At 39.6% G+C, this 26,763-nt stretch overlaps 1 protein-coding gene across 1 annotated transcript in view; it reads left to right on the top strand.

The window, feature by feature from the left end:
- Window positions 1-26,763, top strand: part of fryb (furry homolog b (Drosophila)) — a 99,077-nt gene that overhangs the window by 17,201 nt on the left and 55,113 nt on the right. The window contains 10 exon segments of the mRNA XM_036594564.1: window positions 7,540-7,730; window positions 12,863-12,916; window positions 14,685-14,824; window positions 16,417-16,507; window positions 16,979-17,058; window positions 17,315-17,395; window positions 20,239-20,407; window positions 21,620-21,712; window positions 21,876-21,974; window positions 23,644-23,745. Coding sequence (XP_036450457.1) covers window positions 7,540-7,730; window positions 12,863-12,916; window positions 14,685-14,824; window positions 16,417-16,507; window positions 16,979-17,058; window positions 17,315-17,395; window positions 20,239-20,407; window positions 21,620-21,712; window positions 21,876-21,974; window positions 23,644-23,745 — 1,100 coding nt within the window.

The following is a 26,763-nucleotide window of genomic DNA, read 5'->3' as shown; positions in this document are numbered from 1 at the left end:
TAGTCCATCTGTTTCTCTGCATACTTTGTTAGCCCCCTTTTACCCTGTTCTTCAGTGGTCAGGACCCCCATGGACCCTCACAGAGCAGGTACTATTTGGGTGGTGCATCATTCTCAGCACTGATGTGGTGGTGGTGTGTTAGTGTGTGTTGTGCTGGTCTGAGTGGATCAGACACAGCAGTGCTTCTGGAGTTTTTAAACACCTCAGTGTCACTGCTGGACTGAGAATAGTCCACCAAGCAAAAACATCCAGCCAACAGTGTCCTGTGGGCAGCGTCCTGTGACCACTGATGAAGGACTAGAGGATGACCAACACAAACAGTGCAGCAGCAGATCAGCTGTCGTCTCTGACTTTACATCTACAAGGTGGACTGACAAGGTAGGAGCGTCTAATAGAGTGGACAGTGAGTGGACACAGTGTTTAAAAACTCCAGCAGCACTGCTGTGTCTGATCCACTTGTACCAGCACAACACACACTAACACACCACCACCACGTCAGTGTTACTGCAGTGCTGAGAATGATCCACCACCCAAATAGTACCTGCTCTGTGAGGGTCCACGGGGGTCCTGACCACTGAAGAACAGGGTGAAAGGGGGCAAACAAAGTATGCAGAGAAACAGATGGACTACAGTCTGTAACTGTAGAACTGCAAAGTGCACCTATATAGTAAGTGGAGCTGATAAAATGGACAATGAGCATAGAAACAAGGAGGTGGTCAGAATGTTATGCCTGATCGGTGTAGTTCATATTTATAAGGCAGGGTAAACTATGGGCCATGCCTGAGTGTGGTCTAGAGCAGTGGTCAGAGTTCTTCTGTTCTGTCGTCTGGCTGCCGTTCTGTGCTGCAGTGTTGGAATTCAGATCATCTTGGTTGTAGCCTGACACTGTTCAGAACGGTTCACTCGTTAACTCATTGACTGTTCACTACATAATGTTTGCTAATTGAAGAACAACCAAAAGATGTATTATTTAACCCTCTGTTGCATGGTGTTGCCATATGGGAACGATTACTTTATCTCAGTTTTACTAAAAAAACAATAATATAAAATCTGTGTTTTCCTTTTTGATCGTGGAAAAAGGGTCTTTTACTTTGAAAGGACAAATAGTTCATGTTATACAACAGTTAGTTCCGGCCACGCAAGCTGATTGGTTGAGAAGCGTTCTAACTGTGCTGTTATTTCACCATAACATCACGTTTTTTTCACAAACACTGTATCACTCCACTGAGACGCCGTTGCTAAGCAACGACTTTGACAGCTGTAGGAGACGCTCAAGCCATTTGAACATTTTTTACTTCTTACTTTGCCACAAACAGAAAATGGACACTTTTAAGATCACATTTGACCGACAGCCGATTTGGTCAGACTCTGAAGATGAGACAACACTAAATTCATCACCACTGAGCAGCTTTTCAGTCGGCAGCTGTGACAGAAGAACAGCTAAACAACCTGGAATCAGCCAGAAATGAACCCAACACCATTCGCCAAAAATAACACATACACCCTTATAGACATGGTATTCGTAGATGGTACCTGTATATCTTTCTTGTAGAAATTGGGTTGTGCTCAATTTGTCTGACGTTGCGCTGTGTGTGCGTGTATGTATGTTTACAGTAAAGAGAGATGAAATATGGGTGTGTGTATATATGCTTGTGCTAGAAGACTGTGGATGTATTTGGTGTGTGTGTGTGTGTGTGTGTGTGTGTGTGTGTGTGTGTGTGTGTGAGTGAGGGCTGAGGTTAAATATAGCCCCGTGTTGGCCCTCCCTCCTCTCTCTTTGGGCTTTGCTGAAATTCCAGCCTGACCTTCTCCTCAGAGAGGGCTCGCCACTATCACACGGCTGTGAGGAACCACAGAGGAAGGCTGCGCGTTACCTTCAGCGCACATCAACCCACAAGCACAAGAAGACAAGGGTCCTTCTCTTTTCCTTCCCACACCACTGCTCTTGGCCTGGGCCGCCAGTCCGGAGCAGGCTCCCAGACGAAGACAGCATGGATACAGAGTGTTTGGAGAACTGGGAGGATATGGAGCTTATAGGCTAATTTGTACAGGATTATTGGAACAGACCTGTTTAGGGTGTGGAGATGATACGGACCTAGCGGTTTAGTTTGTGTGGGATTATTGGAACAGGCCCATTCCCAGTATGGAGGTGACACCAGTGCGCTGGAGCCGGGCGAGCGTCATCAGCTTCATCAAGGGTCTGGGTAGGTGCTGCTGACCATACAGTACAGACGGGACAGTGTTCTGCAGGCTATAGCTAAAGGGAACTTAGTAGGGAACTGTATATGTGTGAGTGTATGTGTGTGTGCACATGTTGGCAACATTGAGGGAAGTTGCTTATGGGTGGGAGAGTGGGGGGGGCTGTTGGTGTGTGTTGTTTTTGTAGCCTATCTTGAGGGAGGATGCATTCTGAAAATTCCTTGTTGCATGGCCCAGACGGGTGAAGCAGGCAAGACATTTCACAATTCTTCCCCAGCTGCACCCTGCAGTGCAGCCCTCCTTCTGTCTGCTTTCCACGGCCCTCTGGCCTGTGATACTTGCTCAGTCAAGCATGTGAAAAACAAAAAAAAATTAGAGTTAAAGCCCAAACCTGCCCTTTTTATTATGATTATTAAAAATATATATATATTTATTTATTATTTTATATATATTATATTTTTATTATATTATTATTAAACGTATTAAACTTATTAAACTTTCTTTTTTTCTGTATTTCTGTATTTTTTTATTATTTTAATATTTTTATATTCCTATATAAGCCTCGTAGCTCTAGTGCAATGTATTTATTTATTACTTTATATATATTATATTCTGTATTATATTATTACTTTAAAAAACTTTTTTTCTGTATTTCTTTATTCTTCTATTATTTTAATATTTTTATATTTCTATATTAGCCTCGTAGCTCTAGTGCGATATATTTATTTATTACATACATACATCATCTAAACCGCTTATCCTTCTGGGTCGCGGTGGGTTGCTGGAGCCTATCCCAGCTGTCATTGGGCGGAAGGCAGGATACACCCTGGACAGGTCGCCAGTCCGTTGCAGGACATATTTATTTATTACTTTATATATTATATTTTTTGTATTATTATTTTAAAAAATAACTTTTTTTTTCAATATTTCTTTATTTTTATATTATTTTAATATTGTTACATTTCTATATTAGCCTCGTAGCTCTTGTGCAAAACTAAAAGGAATTTCAGATGCTAAACATGTCGTAGCCAAGGACTGAAAACCTGGGTTAAAGTTTAAAAAATGGCTGGTTTCTGCTATTTCCAGTTGTTGCCATATCTTCTGATTGATTGATCATGTTGGCTTTTTAATCTATACATAAAAATGAATTTTTGAATGTCGCTGTGTCCGCTGAGCCATTTCCAAAGCTCTCCTCGTGGCCCAGTATTTGTAGTTATCCTCCAGTTTGACTAATCAGTACTTCGTTACATTAAATCAGGTGTGCTGGTGATAGAACTTTGAATAAATCAATGCATTGGCTGGCCCCATCGAGAAGTTAGGAACCAAACCTTTTTTACTTACTAGGTCGCAACGTCTCAACTACTTTTTGAAAACAAAAAATTCTGGTCACTTTTTATTGCATTAATGTGTGTTTCGATTAGTTGTGTTTTTCTCAAGCATAGACACTCTTGCTGCCCAGATAAATGGATTTTAGGTGCCTAAAACTTTTGCACAGTGCTGTGTTTTTGTTTTATAAATGAGCATGTTTTACATCACAGTGACACTTTTTATCCTGAACTATTTAAGACCGGTCCTGTCTCTTGTTAGCATGTTGAGGTGATCGTCATTCCAGTTGAAGACCTTGTGCTGGTATGCTGCCACAACAATGACCTGAGCAGTTTGAGGTCCAGTAGTCATGGTCGTTCAACCCCATTAGCAGCGCTTGAGTTGAAACCAGCTTGAAGCCCCAAAGCTGCTGTTCCTGCTATTGCGGAGCACTGTGTAAAGATGAACCTTAAACACAAGAGGAAAGGAACAGCTACATTAGACAGGACGTCTAATGGTTAACTTTGCTCATTTTGCGGGGTTTACAGAAAAATATTCATTAATTAGCTAATATTTGCTCAAATTATACATGCTTTCTAAGTAAGTCAGATTATGTAAGTAAAAATTCTCTTGACTCTTGATCAGGAATTCTTTAAATGAATGAAATGAGTTACAGCAGTATTGAAGGGGAACCTATTATGTTTTTCCGTTTTTTCCCTTTCTCTTAATACTGAGGTCACTATTAAGCGGACCGTGGCCCGAGCCCAGACCCAGATGCTGACCTATAACCGTTAAACTATGGAGAATTATTTAATTTTGATGGGGTGCTCCTATTTTAATCGCTGTTACTTTTCTAGCCTTTACAGTAGCTTTAGCGGCCCGGGAGACTCACAGTACAGTATATGGCACTGAATCATGATGCAAGTTAGACATTGTGATGTTCCGGGCCTTCGCTTGGGGAAATTTTCTCTAACTGGACCTTAATTAAAGATCCATGCTTTAATGTGTTGTTTAGCTTTTTGTTGGTGTAAACAGTCTGCAGAATCACAAAGCCGAAAGTACACATCCCACAGAAACCACTTTCTCTCAGCTGCCTGAAACCTCATTGAAATTCCATCCCTTTTCTTTGTTACTAGATGATGTAATCTCGTAACACAGTCCTTATTGCCCGCCTACCAGGATGTTTCTGACTCCCTCACACACAAGAGCGACAAAGTAAAAACTTTTCCACTCTGAAACGTCCTGCTCCAGTCTACCTTGCGAAGGTGGATCGGGTCTACCAGCTTGTTTTACCTGACTTTCAGGATTGAAACAGGCGGTTAACCGGTTAGAACAGAGTGGGCGAGCTGATTAACACACTGGACTCATTAGGGGCGGAGCTTAAAGACTCAAGAGCTCTAACAGAGCATTTCAGACAGATGAGAAATAGAGATGTACAGTGTTAGAATACTGATGTGGAGCATTGAAGCATGTAAATCTGTTCTAGTGGACCCCAAATATAACATGATGAACATTGAAAATGAGTGTAATGGGATCCCCTTTCAAGTCACTTGCTTTGAATGTATTGCATATTTTCACTGATGACTTAACCTTTTCAACTCCTTGAGACCACCGGTGGTTCCAAAACGCACTTCGTCGTATTCTTCATAACTTTCATATTTCATAAGCTACATTCTAAAGGTGGGGGTCGTATGAGAGCTGTAACTGTCTTCTTTAAAGTCAAATAGATGGGTGATGTAATTTTAAACCCTTATAATAAAAGAAGCTGAACTCAGTTTTTTTTTCTACTGAAAGTCGACCCATTTTTCCACAAATCTGAGCTACAAACTATAAACAGATGGCGTCTCTTCAGTGATCTGCTCTGTAAAAATTATTTTTATAAAAAAATACATAGAGCGTCTAAGATTTTTGGCTTTCAGCAGTAAATTGTAAGCATATAGCAATATGTGTGATCATAAAATACATGTTCTGTGGGGAACTTTTACCAAATAAATAAATAAATAAATAAAATAAAAATTTGCATTTATTTCATGCAGTTACTGCATAATTTGCCTTACGATTTGGTCATGTAAATTCAGATGGACAAACCAAAATACACCCTGGAGAATAAGAGGTTTTTAATGAATGTATATCAGTGTCCATATACATATTTCAGTAGTCTCTTAGGACTGTCCTCCTTTGGCTGCAATGTGTTTCATTTTCATAGAAACTCTATCATCATAACCAGTGCCCTATATTCTTAAACCAGTGTAAATACTGTCCCAAATGATGGCATTTATCACACTCATCTACAAGTCCTAACAGTGAGATAGATGGCAAAAATTTAATATTGGGATACTTGACCTACAGTCTACTACAGCACCACACAAATTACTACAGTCAAGTACATCATGGTTGCTTGAGTCTGTTTTTCCATTTGGAGAATGCTTGGATTTGATCTGCGTCTTATGACGTGTGAGGTGGCCGAGATCTATTCTAAGAGTCTCACATGACAGGAGTCTCTGCAGCCACATGAGTGGGGCTCCCTCGACTGCAACCTTCCAGCCACCTCACCCTTTCCCTCACCCACCCCTCTGCCCAGTACCCGAGTGGTGACACGGTCATCCCTAAAATGAAAACACCAGCTGTTCTCTGTGCTTATGAGGCCCTATAAACTGCTCGCATTCGAGAATAGATCACTTGCATTTATTTTGTGACCTAGTAGGAATGAATCTTGTTTAAAGTAATCGACAAAGGATGGTTTCAATCACATATACACTGTGGTGGACAGTAACTAAGTGAATGTAATTCGTTACTGTACTTTAGTTTTTTCTGGTATCTGTACTTTACTGAAGTTTTTCCATTTTGAGTGACTTTTTACTTCCACTCCACTACATTTCAAAGTCAAATATCTCACTTTTTACTCCACTACATTATGAAATATGTTGTTCCTTTTGGTTTATGTGTGTATAAAAACGTCAAAACGAAAGAAGCGCAAAGAAAGAACACCAATCAGGGCACAGCGGCACTTTGTTTTGAGCTTGTTTTGACCTGTTGGTCATACCGACCCAGTGCAGCACACGGTTCAACATCAGTGCAGCAATGTAAAATTTTGGGAGAGTCTGTTCAACATAAATGATGGAAGAAACTCCTGACTCTAATCTAACTTTGTGTAAATAGACCACAGTATAGAAATATGTACACATATGCAGTTGTGACTGTCGTGCCTTTTTTCTGAATTTATACAAACACTATTTCATTTTATAGTAAATTAGTTTTGGCTAGTTTATGTTTATGAACAGAGACCTACAGATGCAGTTTAGTAAAGGAAAACTCATTTGTGAACCTGAGTTTAAAGCAAGTTTTTATTAAATTTCTATTTAAACTATGTTGCAAATAAATCTTAAACCGAAACTTGGCTTGTTCGCAGAAAGTTATTTCAGAGCCACTCGGTTCTGCCTAATGGAAACTCTTTGCCTTCAGTGTTTTGTGCTTATGATAATTTTAATAGACATCAGCATCACTAATTAATGACATTCTATTAAAAGACTGGTGTATCAAGAGGGACACTGGAGTATTTTCACCTAAAATGACTTAATGAAGTGAGTCTTGTTATAAAAATGATAATAGGGCATTAGAGCCATAATTAATCTTTTAGTACTTTTACTTTCAATACTTAAGTACATTTGAAGGCAAATACCTTTGTACTTTTACTCAAGTGGAGGACTAAAGGGAGGAAGTTCTACTTTTACTGGAGTAATATTTTACCTTGGGTGTCTCTACTTTAACTCAAAACTACATGCTTTTGTGTACTTCGTCCATCACTGTATATACATCACTGATGCTTTTCTGTAACAACACTGATTTGGTCTGCAAGGGACTGTATGAACTCATTAAAGCTCAGAACTCAACTTTGATAGCACAAAAAGTTCTCATGTCTTTTTGCATTGTGTTTTTTTTTTAGTCATATATGCACAAAAAATAAATCTTATTGAATATATCTTCGTACTTTCTCACTTCAGTTTGTGTGTCTTTTGTGTATTTTTATGTTTCCAGCGTCCCCCTTAGGAAAGCCCCCTCTCCCCCCAGTGAACATTGGTCAGGGCGAGAGGAAAGGTCCGGTCGCCATCATGCCGGTCACTGTGGACCCCGAAAGCAAACCGGGCGAGTACGTCCTCAAAAGCCTTTTTGCCAACTTCACCACGCTGTCTGAACGCAAGATACGCATCATCATGGCGGAGCCACTGGTAAGAAATGTTCAGTTGCCGATTTGAAACACTATCAGACTGATTATCATATCATATTATTGTGTGTGGTAATGACACGCTGAACATGATCAATTACAACAATCAACATTACTGCTTTCATTATTATGCGCAAATCTTACAGTTATGCATAAGTTAGATACAACATGTCTGCATGTCTGTTTCTTGTATTAAAGCTATGTGAAGGACCAGCCCATTGGAGATAAGCTGGTTGTTGCAGATGTACAGAGAGATTCACTCGAAAGAGGCCCTGAATATTCTGTTGTAACTCCCGTTAGGATGAAGCAATCTGAAGCAAAAAAATGTTGAATAAGACTCCCAGTCTCCTGTGCTAGGCGTCTCAGAGGTTTCGTAGGCGATTGCTGCAGACGATGTTGCACGTCATCAGTTGTGTCCTGCTACGTTTTCGGACGGCCTCCACCATGAGAAGAGATCAGTGATCCCGTCGTGTCCAGTTTCCGTTCCATCTTCTGAATAACACTCTTTGAGGGTGCGTCACGAACACCATATATCTTCCTAAATTCACTCTGACATCGCTCAAATGAATTGACCCAGTAGACGCGCTGCTCATTACGGGGGGTACAGGGGTATGTACCCGGAAGTTGCAAATGGAGGCCTCATCGCTCCGACGCAGAGGCACCCTGGCTTGTTCAAAGCTCCACATGCTGAGGAGCACATTGCATGTCGTTGCGTTCAAATTGCTTAGTTTTAGTGAGAGTTGTTACAGAATATTCTGGGCCTCTTTCGAGTGAATCTCCCTGTACAATACTGTGAAAAGTACACAAATTTGGTTTTTGGTGCACTGCTTGAATTAGCATGGAATTCCACCAGCATTACCTGATTTATTTTAATAAATATTGATTAGCCAAACTAGGTACTGAATGGTAAATGTAAATATTGGGCTTCCTTGAGGTTTGGAAGTGGTTAAACTAACGTACTGACAGATAAAATCACAGTGTATTGTTTATTTATATGTACTATAATGTTAGTGTTTTGAAAAAAAACTTGCTAGCTGGACTTCTGCACAGTACCGTACGTCTGTATGTCTGTTCGCTGTTTGTGTCAAGTTATTTTAATGCAGATTCAGTGTTGCTGTGTGTTTAAAAAAAATATCAGCAATCAAGATTTATGTTGAGGTCAACTATGTTGACTTCTAGAACCCTTAGAAGTCACTATGATAGCAAAGCATTGTGGTTGTTTATAGTTTTTAACTTGCAACCAACTGAAACAAGCAGAGAAATTCTTTTGTAAACGTTCCACATTTGTGTTTTGTAAGTAGAAGAGAAAATATTTTAATGAAAATATTGTAATAAAACGTGATCGTGCGTACAGTCTTGTTTTGTAGAAAGCAAAAAATGCTTTATGTTTCTGCCATGTGTTTGTCATTAGATGACAGTAAAGATTTGTTGTTTGTCGGTTGTCGTGTCAGTGCAGACTTGAGCCTGTCTACAGAGAGCAAATTGAATGTAAATGTGATTCTTTATGTAACTGTAATCATGTAACTGTGTACTCATATAACTGCGTAATTACCTGTACGCTGTATGGCAGAGCAACAGTAATAACTTTCGTTTTCTAAGGGTGAAAGAAGTTTTGAGTTTTTTTTTGTTTTTGTTTGCGTATTGTGTAGTCTGGAGGAACAGGTAATACACGTCGTTGCTCAAGACAGATAGGAGGGCTTGTCAGCTCTGGCACCATGCACAGTGGCCCAGAATCCTTTAGTTAACTCCACTCACGTGCCCTGACGCATCATAAGGGAGAAGTGTGTCTGGCATCAGGTTTCTTTTATGATTATTTCCTTTTTGGCATGCACACACGTTCTCGTAGCCAGGAGGAATTGCATATTCCTGAGAACCAGTTAGCATGTACAAGAACATGCACCGCAGCAGAATGGATGTGCTGTTGAATGAGGCAGGTGGATGTAAGAGCGGTTCTCATATTTTATTGAAAAAGAGACAAAATACTGTGACACATGGAAAATGGCTGCTGCCAGGAAAGGTAAGTGCTCTGTAGCACTGTCCTGTGAAGGCTTCTAGTTTATACAGGGTAATTCAAAAAGATTCATTCTATATTAGATTTATTTCTCTTGTAAATCATTACAGATCAATGCAGTGAACTGTAAATGGTTTAAATGAGCATAAAGTTTATTATGTAATTTTACAAGGTCTCAGTCTGAACCTCCTCCAGCTGTACGGACAACATCAACACCATAGTCAAACTCATCCCATACTGGATTGAGCATGTCGGGTGTCGCTGCACTCACGGCTCTTTCAGTGCGATTTCGGAGATCATCCAGTGTTGTGGAACCAACGACGAACGCTCTGAGCTGTTGGAGCTTCACTGCTCACGAAAATCACACTGCACAGTTATGACGGATTCACTCTTATTGAAGTGGAGAACGCAGAACGCTTTCTGCTCAGGGGTCTCATCTCCTCTCAGACTGAAGGGGGAGCCATCTTCCACTGACAGTCAGAAACTCTATGACCCCCTCTTTCAGTTGGATTGTGATTGGTTCCTAGGCGCCTCACGGTTGTAAATATATGGCACTTTGAAATCGGATTAATCTTTTTGAATCACCCTCTATTATGTAATGCAAAACAGAACAGCCTTCCAAAACCTTCTTGTCACATCACTGGTAAGGAGTCGGTGCGTGAAATATGTTGAAGGTGATGTTAATGTGAATGATAGTAAAACTGGCAGGCATAACATCAGTTTCTCTTAAACAGACACAAACTAAAGAAACAGTGTACTATGTATTATACTGTACATTTACTGGCCTGTGTGTAGTTAGTTTCATCTGCGGCATTTCTCTTGAAATTCTCTGGGTCAGACACGTGTGCAAAGGGTTACGGTCAACAGAAGATAAAGTGAAGTGAAGGATACTCTGGTAGTGTTTTGGCTGTATTTTGAAGGATTCCTTCTGATTGAAACAGACATGAATACATGCTTTTGGAACACAGCTCATGTATGGGGAGGCAGAGATTAACTAGGGGAACAGTGAAAGGTGATCTGACCCGCAACATGAACCACCAGCCCTATGGATGACTGTTCAGGCTGTTGAAGCTTTCAGTAGCACTGCATTCCATTTTGCTGGACAGGTAGTGGACTGTATCTGTGCTCAGCATACAGTCAGCTCATAGTTGTTCCTGGAAACCATTAACACAGCCATTAAGACGTTGCTCCAGTGCTACTACTGCTGTGCTTGTACCATGATGGATTACCTCTCCATAGTTAAGGTACAAGTCTATGGCAGAGTGCACAGGAACAGGACATTATCTGTGGTTTTACATGGTTTAGGTCAGTGATATGGTGCCTGTATTCATTCTGCTTGTTTCTTTGTGTAAGTCATCTTAATACTACGTTCATTTTTTTCATACGTTGTTTCATCATGATGTAGTAAATGTTAAGGCCTGGCTGATATCAAACGTGTCACTGATACACAGGCCTGAAATTCATTTTTCAAAATGGGGGGAATTCCCCCTTTAATGTTTCACTTTGGGAGGGGACACTACTTGTGAGCTTAGTACAGGTCTTACCTTGTCCCGTTCTTATTGAAAGCTTTTTAAAGAAGGACACTCCATCTTTTTCATGAATTTAACTAGATGACCAAATTTTGAAGTAGCCAGTTGGTTTTGAGAAGCCCCTTCGTTTTCTCCTCACACTGCAACTGCGCAGCTTCAATAGCTTTAGCCATCACATTCCTTGCTGAATCTGCCTCACGCTTTCTTTTCAAGGCTGCGGTATGAGAAATGTCATCTGAGCCTTATAGTTGTTTTGTAACATCGGCTGGTAAAAGGCTGCAGCACCGTACATTTTACAAATCGAGCAGCTCGTTTCACCGTCGTTAAGTTCGAGCCACTGATATATTCTGAGCCAGTTAGTCAGAAACTTGTCTTTGTGCTGCTGCTTCACCTCGCTAACGTTACTGTTACCTGACTGAGGATCGTGAGGGTTAATATTGTTAACGCTGACATTGTTAGCACTGCTGTTTGCGCCCTTTCGGGTTCCGGTGTTTTTTCTGGGCAGATTCCACTTCAGATATGTAGATTTACGTTTTAGCCAGCGGTCCATGTTTGCAGGCCTTCAAATCCACGTCATTGAAACCTGCCTGTAAATGTTAGCGAGAGGTGATGAATCAGCAGAAGGCGCTCGTAGGCTCGTAGATAGAGGGAGAGAGTGCGCCTGTGTCCAGAGCGGAAGCCGGTCCGTTCGGCCAGTCGTCACGCATTCCACACTGGTGCAAACGTTGGCTGAACATTATTAAACATCGCTGTAAATGTCTGCGGGAATTTCCCGCATTGTAAGTGTCAGATTTCTGGAAATTGATGAAATTATGCGCAGTATCTGCCATCTCGCACTAAAATTCAGGCCCTGATACAGATTTTTTAGAAGTTAAGAAAACTGACGATAATATTGTCGATATGATTTTCACAAATGACTACAGCAGTTTTAGACAGTGCCTTACTGACTGATTGTCACTTTTCAACTGTCAGATTTCGTAAACTGATGTAAACAGCAGAAACTTTTATTTATTCTTCACAATATTAAAATTGCCACACACAGAATAATGGTTGGGCCTTGGTAAACTATACCAAAGATGACAGGGTACTTTCACAACTTGCAGCAATAAAATTGCAACTGAAGTTGCGAAAGAAGACAGTAGAACCATGTCTTTCTCTTGTATGTCAAGCATGTTACATGAAGTTTCAGGTCTCTTGAGGCTTAATGCTTGACATGAACAGCTGTATTTGGATTGACTGTGTGTGTGTGTGTGTGTGTGTGTGTGTGTGTGTGAGAGTGTTGTGTGACTGTGACACAGGGTTAATGACTCACTTTGACCCTGGCTCTACCACTTAGCCCCATTCTCTACAGGCTCAGCTTTGGGCCTGGTCTGTGTTTTGTACCAAGTATATAACAAACCTCATTCATTTCACACTCTAACAGAGTAGAGTTTGTTCTTGTTCTCTTTTTAGAACAGGCATGAGTACTCCTGGAAGCCATCATGCCCTGTCCTATTTAAAACTACTTTATGACTTATGTTTTAAAGTTTAAACTCTTTATTCTGCTTACATATCGGGGTCTGTGAGTCTCATCAAATTTCTCACTTCTTTCTACAGGAAAAGCCACTCACTAAATCTCTACAGAGGGGGGAGGACCATCAGTTTGATCAGGTATATCTAGATTTGTGAATCTGAATACTATGAATGTTTTTTAAATGAGCAAGTCATTATTTGATCATCCTTAATGCAGAGAAACCTTTCAAATTCAGAAACTTTGGCAGTGTCACTTCAAAATCTGCTCCCAGAGTATTTGTCACACATCCATGTTGGCCACAGTAAAATACCAGTGTGTGGAATTGGAGCTTTCTAGATGCTGCCTTTATTATAGGATGCACTGCAGTAGTTTCTGATTGAACATGTGGACATGTTCAGCATGTAATTCACATGGCTAAGGGCTCATTATTGATTTGTTTCGTCAGAGTACCCAAAAAAGGTGACCGAAGTGTGTAATATAGTCCTGCTTATATATTTGCATGCCCAAAATTGTAGATCATGTTACAAACAAAATAAAAACACCCTTGATAAAGCATGTTTAATTAGATGGCAGAAATAGCCACTTTTTGGCTTGGAAGAGATTAATGGCATTTCTGTGACTGTTCCACAACAACGCCCAGCAGCCCCAGTATGACATGACAAGAGCATGTAGATTGACAAAATTCATAATGGAGACGTCCTCTAATGATTGGGAATAGAAACAGCTGGAGCAAAGCTTTGAAGATGTGATAAGTCATAGTATAACTGTCACTGTCATCCCAAATATCCACATCCTTCTCATCTTTATGAAGGGGGGGTAAATGAGAAAGAATAAATGATTTAGTCTGCTACTTCCAAATCCATGCTTTCTTCTTCTCAGTCTGTCAGTGCTAAGAATAGCTTAAGCTGGTGAGGTCTGTTTGCTTGGCCAGCCTTTGAATTCTTGCGTGTCCCTACCTAACCCCTCAGAACAGTGTCCTTAAGCAGTGTGCTTGCATCAGTGTGTGTGTGTGTATACGTGTGTGGCGGGACAGTGTTTTCCCTGTTCACAGACATGAGGGGGAATACCGAGCCGTCTGCATACAGACACCCCTCCCTTCCTGTGTTTGGTTTAGCACATACACACCCCTCCTTCTGGAGCTCTACTTCACCATTTTGGCCTGAATTCCAGGCCAAAATCCCCATCCTCCATACAGTTACATCAATCATAGGCTGCTGGAAAAGGCCCACTGCTTTCCCACTCTTTTCCCACTCCTTATGACTTGTTGTCAGAAATATCTGAGTCAGTGCGTGTTTACAAATGGGGTGAAGTTAAATAATTCATTATGAAGAACTCTTTGACCTCGTTCACATGTATTCTGACATTTCTGAAAACGCATTTTTTCCCATTTTAAAAGAAATCCTGTCCACACAAACAGTCTCTTCATTCACATGAGAATGCAAAAATGATTTAAAAGCCCTCTTGTAAGCATGACAGCCCAGGATGAAGTGATGTCATACGTTTTGATGTCAAACACCCTAAGAGGAACATTATACACAGGTCAGGCATAACATTATGACCACCTCCTTGTTTCTATGCTCATTGTCCATTTTATCAGCTCCACTTACTATATAGGTGCACTTCTACAATTACAGACTGTGGATCAGTCACAGCAGTGCTGCTGGAGTTTCTAAACACTGTGTCCACTCACTGTCCACTCTGTTAGACACTCCTAAATAGTACCTGCTCTGTGAGGGTCCATGGGGGTCCTGACCACTGAAGAACAGGGTAAAGTCGGTTGATCAGTCCTGATGCTCAACACAGCAAATGGACAGGGTCTTTGAGCAGAATAACAATTGTCATTCTCTGACACTCTGTGTCTTCTATTTATCTCTGTCTCTCTTTCACTTTCTCTCTCTTTCTCAGCTGATCAGTACTATGAGTTCCTTGGCTGAATACTGCCTGCCCTCCATCCTGCGGACACTCTTTGACTGGTACAAGCGGCAAAACGGCCTGGAGGACGAGTCTCACGAGTACCGGCCTCGAGCCAACACAAAGTCCAAAAAGTAAGCTTGCATTCTGCTGTTTACTATAAACCATTAGATTAACCATCAGCTTTTTTGTGACATTTTGTTTATTCTATACACCAACAAGAGTTTTTCTTGTTCTTGAAAGTCTGATTTACCTCAGGATACGTTTTAAACTATATTTTTTGTATAAGAGTTTCTCTGTTTGCATCTCTGTCCTGCATACAACTGCTTAATCATATGTGAAAGACTCGTCTCATACATAACATGCAGATAGCCTGTATACACTGAGAAACATAAACATGTGTGCAAACACGTACCTTACAAGATATTTGCCTACTCTATGTCTGTGTATGTGTTTATATTTTAAAGGCTCCAGCAAAAACAATTTTTGCTCGCCTTTTTTTAAATAAATGAGTTTGAAGTAATATGTAAACATTGTTAAAGTTTCAAAACATACAGTTCGTATGGTTCATATATGGACGCTATGCTGTAAAAACAGCCCATTTTAATTTTTTTCTTGCTGTGATGTCACCAGAACCAACACGTTTACATATATCCACCTATTCAGCCCTTAGCAGTTTAGCTCTGCCCATTCATATTAAAGTTTTGACGAGTGTTTTAGTCCAGACTGTTTTTTGAATGAGGCACAATACAGGGCAACCAACCAGGACAGAACTCAATCATATCCGTCTTAAAGACACAGTGACAAAGACGGTCTGTTTAATTTATAGGATAAGGAGAGGTTGGAAAATGGTCATGTAAAAACTAATTACTACTATTTTTGGTACATAAAATTGCACAAATTATTAATTGTGATGTGAAGTGATCAGAAAAAAAATTAAATACAGTAAAAATGTAAGACATCTAACCTAGACTTTTTCAGAGTTATTAAGTGTTGGTGTTTTATTTAGGCATATTGCATTGGAAAGACTGCAGATACTCATAGTTAAGCTTATATTCATTGTGTTGTAACTACCTCATACCATTTGCAATAGCGCAATACCTGCTCTCATGTAAATACAACAAATCTGTCTTATATGCTATGTAAATGTGCAATATATATACTTTTATTCCTGCTCTCTCATAGTTTACTTAATTAATGTTTATTTTTCTATTTCTGCCTAATTTATGTCTGTTTTTATTCCTATTGTATTTCTGCATAGTATATGTAAGTTTATGTAGAATTATTTATCTTGCTACTGCAACACTGCAATTTCCCTTCAGTATCAATGCAGTTCTATCTATCGATCTATCAATCTATCGAAAATAATCAGTTCATAAACTCATTAGCACCCACTAGCCTTAATGTTTCAGTGAGATGTAATCCAATCATATATTCACAGTAACTGAATGTAAGTCTGTAATGTCTAATCTAATCTCATTGTGTGTTTTTTGTCTTGGCTGGCCTTATTTTATATTCAATCCACTGAAATTGTATTAATTACATTAATTGCAATATTGATTTCGGTAGCAAAGTTTAATATTTGTCGTATGCAGTATACATTAACATGTACAATGTTTACATTGTGGAGGAGACAGAATCACTAAAGCTCTTATTAATTTCCAGTAATGTTTATGTTTGGATGCACTCACGTTTTATGGTCTCTCTCTGTCTGTCTTGGCTCCAGTGATGAACAACAGAAGGATTATCTCATGGAGAGGAGGGATTTAGCCATAGACTTCATATTTTCTCTGGTACTCATCGAGGTTTTAAAACAGGTAAGTTGCAAATGAAGGTTTACCTCCAAAACACATTAATTCCACTTTAACACCACAGATTTTTTTCATGATATAATTTGTTGGGATTGAGCTTTAAGCATACAAGGAATATCAGTGCTATATTATAATCAATACCACCTTTATTTGATTTAGGTAAGTGTGTTATACAGCAACTCTTATTCTTTTTAAACCTGTTCTTCTTACAAATGTACAGCATTTGGGAAAGAAACTCAAATGTTTTTATTGAAATGAAATTGGCAGACCTTGGGATGCGTAAAAATGGAACACAAAAAAGTGTTTGAACTATGAATTTCCAATGCGTGGCATATGCGTCATATATACAGTATGTATTCCACAGTATATTATTATGGGTTAGACATCTGGTACTCATGCACTAGCTTTTCAAAGGATTGATTGATTAGCAAAGACTGACTCTTTTACCCTATTGTTTCACTGTCGTTCTGCCACTAGATCCCTCTTCACCCTCTTCTGGATGGCCTCATTCAGGAAGTCATCAATCTGGCCTTTAAGCACTTCAAATACAAAGAAGGGTAAATATCTAGTTTACTGCTTTGCACTGATGTGCGCAGAGAAAGCCAGTATGGCATTATTCTGCCTTGGAATGTAAAGATGTTAAATACGTGAAATGTGTGAATGTTATTTTTTCAGTGCACATGAACCTCCAATTGTTTTGTATGTGAATGCCTCTCATGATAAATGTTCTTGATAACATCTGAAAGAACTTGAACTTAGTGCCTTCCTGAGCCACAATCAGCACCTATTAAATGCTAGTAATTTTCTATACAGGTATCTGGGACCCAACACAGCCAACATGCACATTGTGGCTGACCTTTATGCTGAGGTGGTTGGAGTAGTGGCTCAGTCCAGGTAAGTTCTAAAAGTAGCTAAAATAGCCCTGAATATGATGGATGATCAAATGTGTAAGCTATAACACTGAAAATGAAACATATTTCTTGTGTGTGTTTTTTTTTTTTTTATTTATATCTTCCATATATCAGCACAACCCATGCAGGCACCTGATGTTGTGGCCAATAATACTGGCTGATATAGAGGTCTCAAGTTCGTATTGGTATCTGCTGATAAATCGCAGATAATTAACAGCTCATCTTTTTTATTTAGTAAATTTAAACTCAGACCTCAATGTGGTTAAAATTAAGTAATAAAATGTAAATCCATCTATGACTAAACTTTAGCATATCGCTGTTGTCAGAAGAAAACCTTGCATCTCCAAAATGGTAACTTTACAAGAGAAGGAAAAAACACACTTTAATTTTAATGTAAGTCAATGGAACCAGACTTTTTTCCAAGAAATTTTGGGCCGTTTCTTTTGGTCCATTCATCATGAAATTTACACACAGTGTAAAGGGTAACAGGCATTTTCACATTATGTCAAAAACTGAAAAACTACAAAAATGGAGATACAAGGTTTTTTTCCGACAGCAGCGTTATGTTATACAGAATGTCTATGAAGAGATGCACTGATGAATAAGAAGCAATTAACAGAAACAAACTCAGTGAAGAATTGTTACATGCTCTATTATTTAATATGACTTCATGAGCTTTTTAAAATTGTTTATTTGAGAAATGGCAATAATGCCAAAAAATATAAAATTAAACGAAAAATACAATATAGAATTAATGTCCAAAATATAAATAAAAAGGTTAGGTTTAGATCGTGGATTGAAGTTAAAGTTAGGGTTAGGACCAGGTTTAGGGTTAGAGAGAGTTTGATGACTTTAATAGATATTTAGTTGGATGTTGAATTTAGTTGAAGTTAAATGCAAGATAAGCATTTACAGGGCATCTACATGAAGCTGTCCACTTAATCGGTTATCAGAATTTTTATTCTCTTACAACTGAAATCAGTATTGTTCATAAAATTTTTATGTTTGTTCCATTTTTGTGTAATCAGATTATTATAATCAAACTATTATTTTTGTTGTTTCATTCATATAAATGTGTGGGATATTACAATATTTGCAAATTATTGTATTGTGTATTCGATATTTGGTAAACTTTAACTCTACTGAAAGTCCGGCGACTCTCTTCTGCGTTCCTCTTCCTTTCTTGACCCTCCTTTACCAGTTCAGCCTGACCTGGTTTTGAGCTGATACTGATGGGGGTATTTTTTACTCTGTGTGACTGAGCGTGTGATGTGAGATGGAGCTTTAATGGAGCCCATTACCTTGATGGAGGATGTGTCTGCTTATATTCAGAAGACATTCTATCAATGCCATGCTAAGATTGAATCTGATCCTATTTTGTCGGAGATGCTAGGTTTTGATGTTAATGACGCTTCTTTATTATTTATGATATTAATGATCTAAGTATTTTCAGAATTTTTGCAAAAAGCATAAATTGTTAGAAAAAGAATTTGCGTACGTGCATGTGTGTTCCTGTAACAAAACACGAAAAGGAAGACTAATACTGTCAGAGATAAATAGCTTTACATGTTCTTGTTCTGTCTAAACCAGTTTACAGTACATAGGGCCATGAAGAGCCAAGGAGAAGCACAAGCAGACAGAAACCAAACATTCAGCACTGGAAAGAGAGAAAGAGAGAAAGTCAGAGAGAGTGGCGCTCTCCCCCTTTCTCCCATTCCAGATGCCATTCTAAATATAGAGCTAAAGAGCTCTCCCTGTCTCAACCCAATCAGAGTTCACACAAAACACACACGCATGCTCGGACAAACACATAAAAAACATACTAGCAGTCAGTTCAGGCTCTGCACAGTTGCTTAGCTACTAAGTAGACCTTCTAGCGCTAGTTTTCTGCTCTTCTGGTTCAGAACTGATCTTACACCGATCAGGCATAACATCATGACCACCTCCTTGTTTCTACACTCATTGTCCATTTTATCAGCTCCACTTACTATATAGGTGCACTTTGTAGTTCTACAGTTACAGACTGTAGTCCATCTGTTTCTCTGCATACTTTGTTAGCCCTTTTACCCTGTTCTTCAGTGCTCAGGACCCCCATGGACCCTTACAGAGCAGGTACTATTTGGGTGGTGGATCATTCTCAGCACTGCAGTAACACTGACGTGGTGGTGGTGTGTTAGTGTGTGTTGCGCTGGTCTGAGTGGATCAGACACAGCAGTGCTGCTGGAGTTTTTAAAAGAGGGCTAACAAAGTATCAGAGAAACAGATGGACTACAGTCTGTAACTGTAGAACTACAAAGTGCACCTATATAGTAAGTGGAGCTGATAAAATGGACAATGAGCGTAGAAACAAGGAGGTGCTCATAATGTTACGCCTGATCGGTGTATGTCTTTGTACTTCGCTCTGTATGTGGGATACATATGCTGAGTGTTTGTCCAGCTTCATTTCGGAGAGTGTTTTAATAATCCCACCTCCCTTTGCCAGATGGGCACAGACATCAAAAGCACATTCTGCAGATTATCCCACTAACTACTCCCTGAAGCTGATACTTTACAGGGTTTAGAGCTACAGACAGATAAACAAATACAAGAAAATGCCAGCGACTTATTTTAAAGTCACACAGAATGTTTTAAAATGCAAACTGCCGTTAAATTGGAAAGAGTACGAAAGTGCAATATGGCAAAAATAAAGGAAAATCTTTTTAAAAATGCTATAAAAAGTGAAATCAAAACTATGAGTATATAATTTTTTACTACATTTTACTGTGTGTCACTACATGCAGTTAAACAGGACTGATTATCCTTTTCTCATTCATTTCTTTCACTCAGGTTTCCAGCAGTGAGAAAGAAGTTTATTTCAGAGCTAAAGGAGCTCAGGCAGAAGGAGCAGAGCCCTTATGTGGTCCAAAGCATTATAAGCCTGATCATGGGGGTCAAGTTCTTCCGCATTAAAATGTACCCTGTGGAAGACTTTGAGGCTTCCTTCCAGTTCATGCAGGTACGCTGATCTCAGTGTTTTTAGAAATTAGCATTACTATTATAAAGATGATTTGAGTTAATATAAGAGAGTGAATCAAGTGCTAAGGCTGCGTCCAAAAACACATACCATACATACAGTCACACAGTCATATGTGTAAGTTTGGTCACACCTGGTTAAATAACATGTTTTGTTGATTTTCTAAGTGAAAATAACTTAATTTATACAACAGTTAGTTCCGGCTATGCAAGCTGATTGGTTGAGAAGTGTTCTAACCGTGTTATTTCACCATAACATCACAGGTTTTTCCTCAAACACCGTATCACTTCACTGAGATGCCGTTGCTAAGCAATGACTTTGACAGCTGTAGGAGACGCTCAAGCCGTTTGAAAGTTTTTAGTTCTTACTTTGCCACAAACAGAAAATGGACACTTTTAAGTTTTCATTTGACCGACAGCCGATTTGGTCAGACTCTGAAGATGAGACGACACTAAGTTCCCAAACTGTCAGTTGGTCTGTGTGGAGCTGGAGAACGAACTGCCGGTTGTGCAGCGAGTGGGCGGAGCTCGTTACTCTGACGTAGCAACAAGCTGCTCGTTAAGGAACTATAATTTGATGAAGGAACTGCGAACATTAAAACATATTAAACGCCGCGTTCACGGCCCAGTTTATTAATTTATTACTTTATTTATTTAACTGTTGTATAAAAGCAATAGAACACTCGAGGAGTGTGTTATCGCCAATAACATCACGGCTGTGATGATCTACGGCGACCAAATCACAGCCGTGATGTTATTTTGTGATAACACACTCCCTCTCGTGATCTCTTACTTAAACATCCTCTACAGAGAACACACTTCTACACATTTCAATGCACAGTTACTGTTTATTTTTTACATTAAATGTGGCCTGTATAAAAGTTAAGGCATATTTCATACTTTATGTTTTATTTGTTCCAATGTGGTAAAACATTTACACATAGCAAATCAACAAAACATGTATTTTGACCAGGGATGTTCACACTTTTTTGCCTGCAGCTGTTCAGTAATAACAACTGGACTTCTAATAGTGGTGTACTAATTGAATTTCTCACATCGTTCGTTGCATTGAGAATGAGATCATGTCAGAGGTTAGGTCACATTTATTTTAGGCTAAGGCACAGTGCAGTCTTTTCCCCTCATGCATTGTGGGTGTGCGGTCTGATTAATTGCCTGTGTGCTCTCCCTTTTAAAGGAATGTGCCCAGTACTTCTTAGAGGTGAAGGATAAAGACATTAAGCACTCTCTGGCTGGGCTCTTTGTGGAGATATTGGTTCCAGTGGCAGCAGTAAGTCCTCAATCTTCTCACTAAGCATGATGGCTGAGACTATTCATTTTTTCAGGATCCATATTATGACACCAAGTCTTCACGCTGAATGGAAATATGATCATTTGGAGCAATAATTATGGGGATGTAAACTGAGAACATCTTTGTATTGCATCTCTTTTAGACTGTGAAGAATGAGGTTAATGTTCCGTGTCTGAGGAACTTTGTGGAAAGTCTATATGACACCACCTTGGACCTGTCTTCCAGGAAGAAGCATTCTCTGGTGAGTGATTCATGCAGCGCTCTCTTCTACTATGCTTGGCTCGGGAAAGCAGAGGGGTCTTGTCTAATGTAATTGGCCTCATAGCTGGCATGCTTGTGGCTTCGTCCTTACCCTGAGTGTTCCAGTGAAGACCAGCGGTTTAGACCAAGTTTCTCAAGCACTGATGCAGCGCTCGTCTTATCACAGTGTTGTCATGAGTAGGCAAATGAGTCACACACAGTTGCTTACCTTTATGTGAATTTTGGGGACCTGAAAGGACAGGAGTCTTCCTGGCTGAATTGTTTGTCATAAATTATTAGCCTCGTGGACCCTAGGTTTTTTTCCCACCCTGTAAATCTTTCACTATCCAGTTAAGAGATGACAGCTCAGACAGAGCTTTGACAGTTGAGTGTTGTTTGGGCCCCCTCGGCTGGTGTGGTGGCTGCTTTTAAGCCTCCATTAAGTTTTCCTCGCAAAGTTATTTCCTGTTAAGAAAGAGATCCTGTGTGGTTTTTTCTTTATCTGCTGAGTCACTGTTTTTTAATGGTGCTTAATGGTAAGCTGTCCATATAAGTGGAATTTGAAATGGGCATTCTGGATCATCGTTTTCAAGTAATCTATAAGGTCTCTCATCAGCTCACGGCTGCGTTCACACTATAAGCCTCATTGCTCAATTCTGACTTTTTTCTCAAATCTGATTTTTCTAACTTGATGATTCACATTTGTGTAGGCAAATGAGTCGAATCTATCATTACTGTGAACTCGGGCTGAACGATTTGTGGAAAAGATCTAATTGCGATTTTTCCAACTAATATTGCGACTGCAGTTTAAATTGCTTTTTTTTTTAATTGAGATTCAGGCCTGATTTATTTTGGCCAAGAATACCAGAACATCCACAGTTAGTTGTGGTTTTGATGTCACAACACATGGAGGTTTGGTTGCCTCTGATTGGTCTAACTCACCTACAGGCAGCTCACAAACTCTTATTAGGTTCCGTTTCGCCTCTTAAAACAAACCGTTTTTGCTAATGTACACACTTAATAAAGATGGTGCTTCAAGGGTTCTTTAGTAAAGACAGTGGTTCTGTGTAAATCTCTTTACAGGAGATATCAAATGACTCTGCACGTGGTCTATTCATGCATATGTTCTGGGAACGTTCTAAAGTAGCAGATATATGGACCTCTACAGTAGATATATTGTCTAAAGTACTTGATCTCAGTGATCCACTGCCGCCACATGTATGTCTTTTAAACGATGGCTCAGCTCTTTCAGTTTTCTTCGATTCAGTGAAGGATGGTGATGGCAAGTTTTACAGGTACCAAGAAAACTGTCTTGCAACTTTGGACTGGCCCACAGCTTTCGGCTGTGAAATTCTGGACATCTAGTTTTCAAAATATAGTTTCGGATGGAATATCTTACAGCAAAGCTAAACAAGGCAAAACAGAAAACAATAAGAAACTGGGAGAATTTATATGACTCTGTTCAAGAATTTTAGTTTCCAATTAAATTATGTAATGTTGTTCAGTTGTCTAGTTGTTGATGTATTGTCTTTGTTTTATTTTTGATTTGTGTGTATTCCTAAAAATGTTTGCCACCGTCCTGCCTTCCCCTACCCCTTACATTTCCCCACCCTTGTTATAAAACATATTGAAAAATGCAATAAAATACACATATGTGTGTTTATTTGCAGGCTTTGTATCCATTGGTAACTTGTCTGCTGTGCGTCAGTCAGAAGCAGATCTTCCTCAACAGATGGCACGTCTTCCTCAACAACTGCTTGTCCAATCTCAAGGTGAGGGTTTATTTTATCAATTCAAAAAACTGTTTAATGCATCTCTTAGAATGAAGCACTTCAAGGTAGTAAGCATTTAAAGGCATTAAGGGGTTCAAACTGTGGCAGAACAAAGGATAAAGTACATTTAAAACTGTGGCAGTGAGGAGGTAAAGCTGGGAGGAGACTGAATGGAATGTTGTGGGACAGGCAGGAGGGCCACATAACTACTCTCGACATTCTTCTTCATACACGACCGTTCAAAAGTTTGGAATCACTTGTTATTAAAATAGTTGTTGTGATTTTACTCAGTTACACCTTAAACGGTGTCAGTTGAAATGATCGTTTTATTTAATATTTCAAGTTTTTTTGGGAACAGCAAGAAGTGATCTGATAAACAATGTACTGTAATTATCTATTTGTAGTCATTTCTTGGTACGTTATCTGCCTCAAGATTGTTCCTCACTTTTCAAATATGGGGCATTCGGGATATTAATTCTGTTAAAACTTCACAGAGCAGGTACTATTTGGGTGGTGGATCATTCTCAGCACTGCAGTAACACTGACGTGGTGGTGGTGGTGTGTTAGTGTGTTGCGCTGGTACAAGTGGATCAGACACAGCAGTGCTGCTGGAGTTTTCAAACACTGTGTCCACTCACTGTCCACTCTATTAGACACTCCTACCTTGTCAGTCCACATTGTAGATGTAAAGTCAGAGACGATAGCTCATCTGCTGCTGCACAGTTTGTGTTGGTCATCCTCTAGTCCTTCATCAGTGGTCACAGGACGCTGCCCACAGGACGCTGTTGGCTGGATATTTTTGGTTGGTGGACTATTCTCAGTCCAGCAGCGACACTGAGGCACTGCTGTGTCTGATCCACTCAGACCAGCACAACACACACTAACACTCCACCACCACATTAGTGTTACTGCAGTGCTGAGAATGATGCACCACCCAAATAGTACCTGCTCTGTGAGGGTCCATGGGGGTCCTGACCACTGAAGAACAGGGTAAAAGGGGGCTAACAAAGTATGCAGAGAAACAGATGGACTACAGTCTGTAACTGTAGAACTACAAAGTGCACCTATATAGTAAGTGGAGCTGATAAAATGGACAGTGAGCGTAGAGCAAGTCTTTTTGAGATTACTCAACAACTTTACAGACGTGGTTTGTGATGATTTGAGCTTGCAGTTTGCTTAGTGCTAAACTCGTGGCTGTAAGCTTCCGTTACTTGTTAGTTACGTTAGCCCCATAGCTCTAGTGCAAAACTAAAGAAGTAAACTTCTTCACAAACATGTTTTGGTTAATTGCTTTTGGGGTAAGCAAGTACATTTGCAGTAAATTTGTTTGCATTTGATTATTTGCTAATTTCTCATGAGTTGAATCAGTTGCGTTAAAGCAGCTGTTAAGTACAGAAAGAGCCATGTTACTATAGACACAAGAAAAGCAATCGTGCTGAATACAATATGCAGGTTTGCAGGAATGCTGACAGAGAGCCCGAGGTGTTGAAGTTTAGTGTAAAGTTCAGTCACTTTCTGATCTCGTTTGTTACCTTACATGTCCTCTTTTTCTCTCTCCTGCTCTATTTCTGTCTTACACATCACGTCAGTCATTGACTTTGAGTGACTGTCAGCCAACAACTCAGACAATGTTAGAACTCTCACTCTTTGATTTTTTGTCCTCTCTTGTCATCTCTTTTTCACTTTCTCTCTGTCTCTGTGCCTTTCTGTATAAGGGGGGGGCAGAGGCAGTAGGATGCAGGCAGATCGTCCAGCTATACTTGGTGAAGCTATAATCATGAACAAGGCAGTGTACAAACAGGGCCAGAACGCAGAAAGATGACAGATTATGGAAACTAATGCCGCATTCAGCCTAATTTGAAGAGGGAAGTCAGAGCTTAAAATGAAGTCTCTGTTTAGCCCCTGTACATTCAAGCTAAAAAGTCGTAAAAAACACGGACAACTCTAACTTTAAAGGAGAAGGAAAAACCTACTTTACTTTTAATGTAAGTCATTGGAACCGGACTTTTTTCCAAGTCATTTTGGGACTTTTCTTTTGGTCCATTCATCATGAAATTTACACACAATGTAAAGGACAACAGGCACTTTCAAATTATGTAAAAAACTGAAAAACAACAAAAACGGAAATACGAGTTTTTTTCCGACAGCAGCGAAATGTTAATTGATCTAAAGCAAATCTCATTTAATAAGCAGACAAGTGATACTTTACTACTGTTTATGTGGGCAGCCATTTTGTTGTGATGCCATATGTAGATTCGTAGAAGAGTTAAAAAACACCATTTCAACTTTGAGTAGAGTTTCCAAGTTGAGGGAGTGTTTTCTTAAATTTTTCCTAGTCCGACATTGGAAATTCCAAGCTCTGGTTGAACGCAGCATGAAACCAGACACTCTTTCGCTTTTAAGCAAGACTTCCCGTTTAGCAGAGGCCAACATGGGCTACATATAGCAGACCATATCCAATTATCAGAAACAATAGTGAGCGATCGGGTGTGGTTAGTGGTGACAGAATAAAGACCGAGCCAAAGTCAAACATGAGCAGAGAAACAATCCAGTACATTATGGACTCCTCTTCCAGAGTAGAGCCTTGTTGTGACACTTTCAGTCAAAGTTTACTTTGTTCTTGGTGAGGCCATTGTCAGGACCAAGGGCTATCCGCTTCAACCCCAGGCCTCCTACATAATATTATGAATAAAAAGAAATCTTTTAATACTGGCTGAACACTTTCACTAATAACCGTTTTAAGTCTAAGTTCTCAAAAGATGTCAAAAGGGAAAGAGTCTTCAGACGCTGAGCTGGTGGAAGAAGCAATGAGGCTTCTTCTTTATTACAGCATCAAGTGGCACAGAGAGAGAGACCCAACTACACAAATACAGTGTTCCAAACAACAGTTTATACCATTTATCTGGGGTAATGTGATATCCCCCCGCCTTACTTCTCAAATTTTGATATCAGCTTATTCTCTGATAGGTGCATCTCTTCCATCAATTTGGTCATCGCATGTTGAGCTCACTCCTAAAA

This window comes from Colossoma macropomum, unplaced genomic scaffold (genome assembly GCF_904425465.1).
Source record: "Colossoma macropomum unplaced genomic scaffold, Colossoma_macropomum, whole genome shotgun sequence".
NCBI classification, from domain to species: Eukaryota; Metazoa; Chordata; class Actinopteri; order Characiformes; family Serrasalmidae; genus Colossoma; species Colossoma macropomum.
This window is presented reverse-complemented; position numbering and strand designations above follow the sequence as displayed.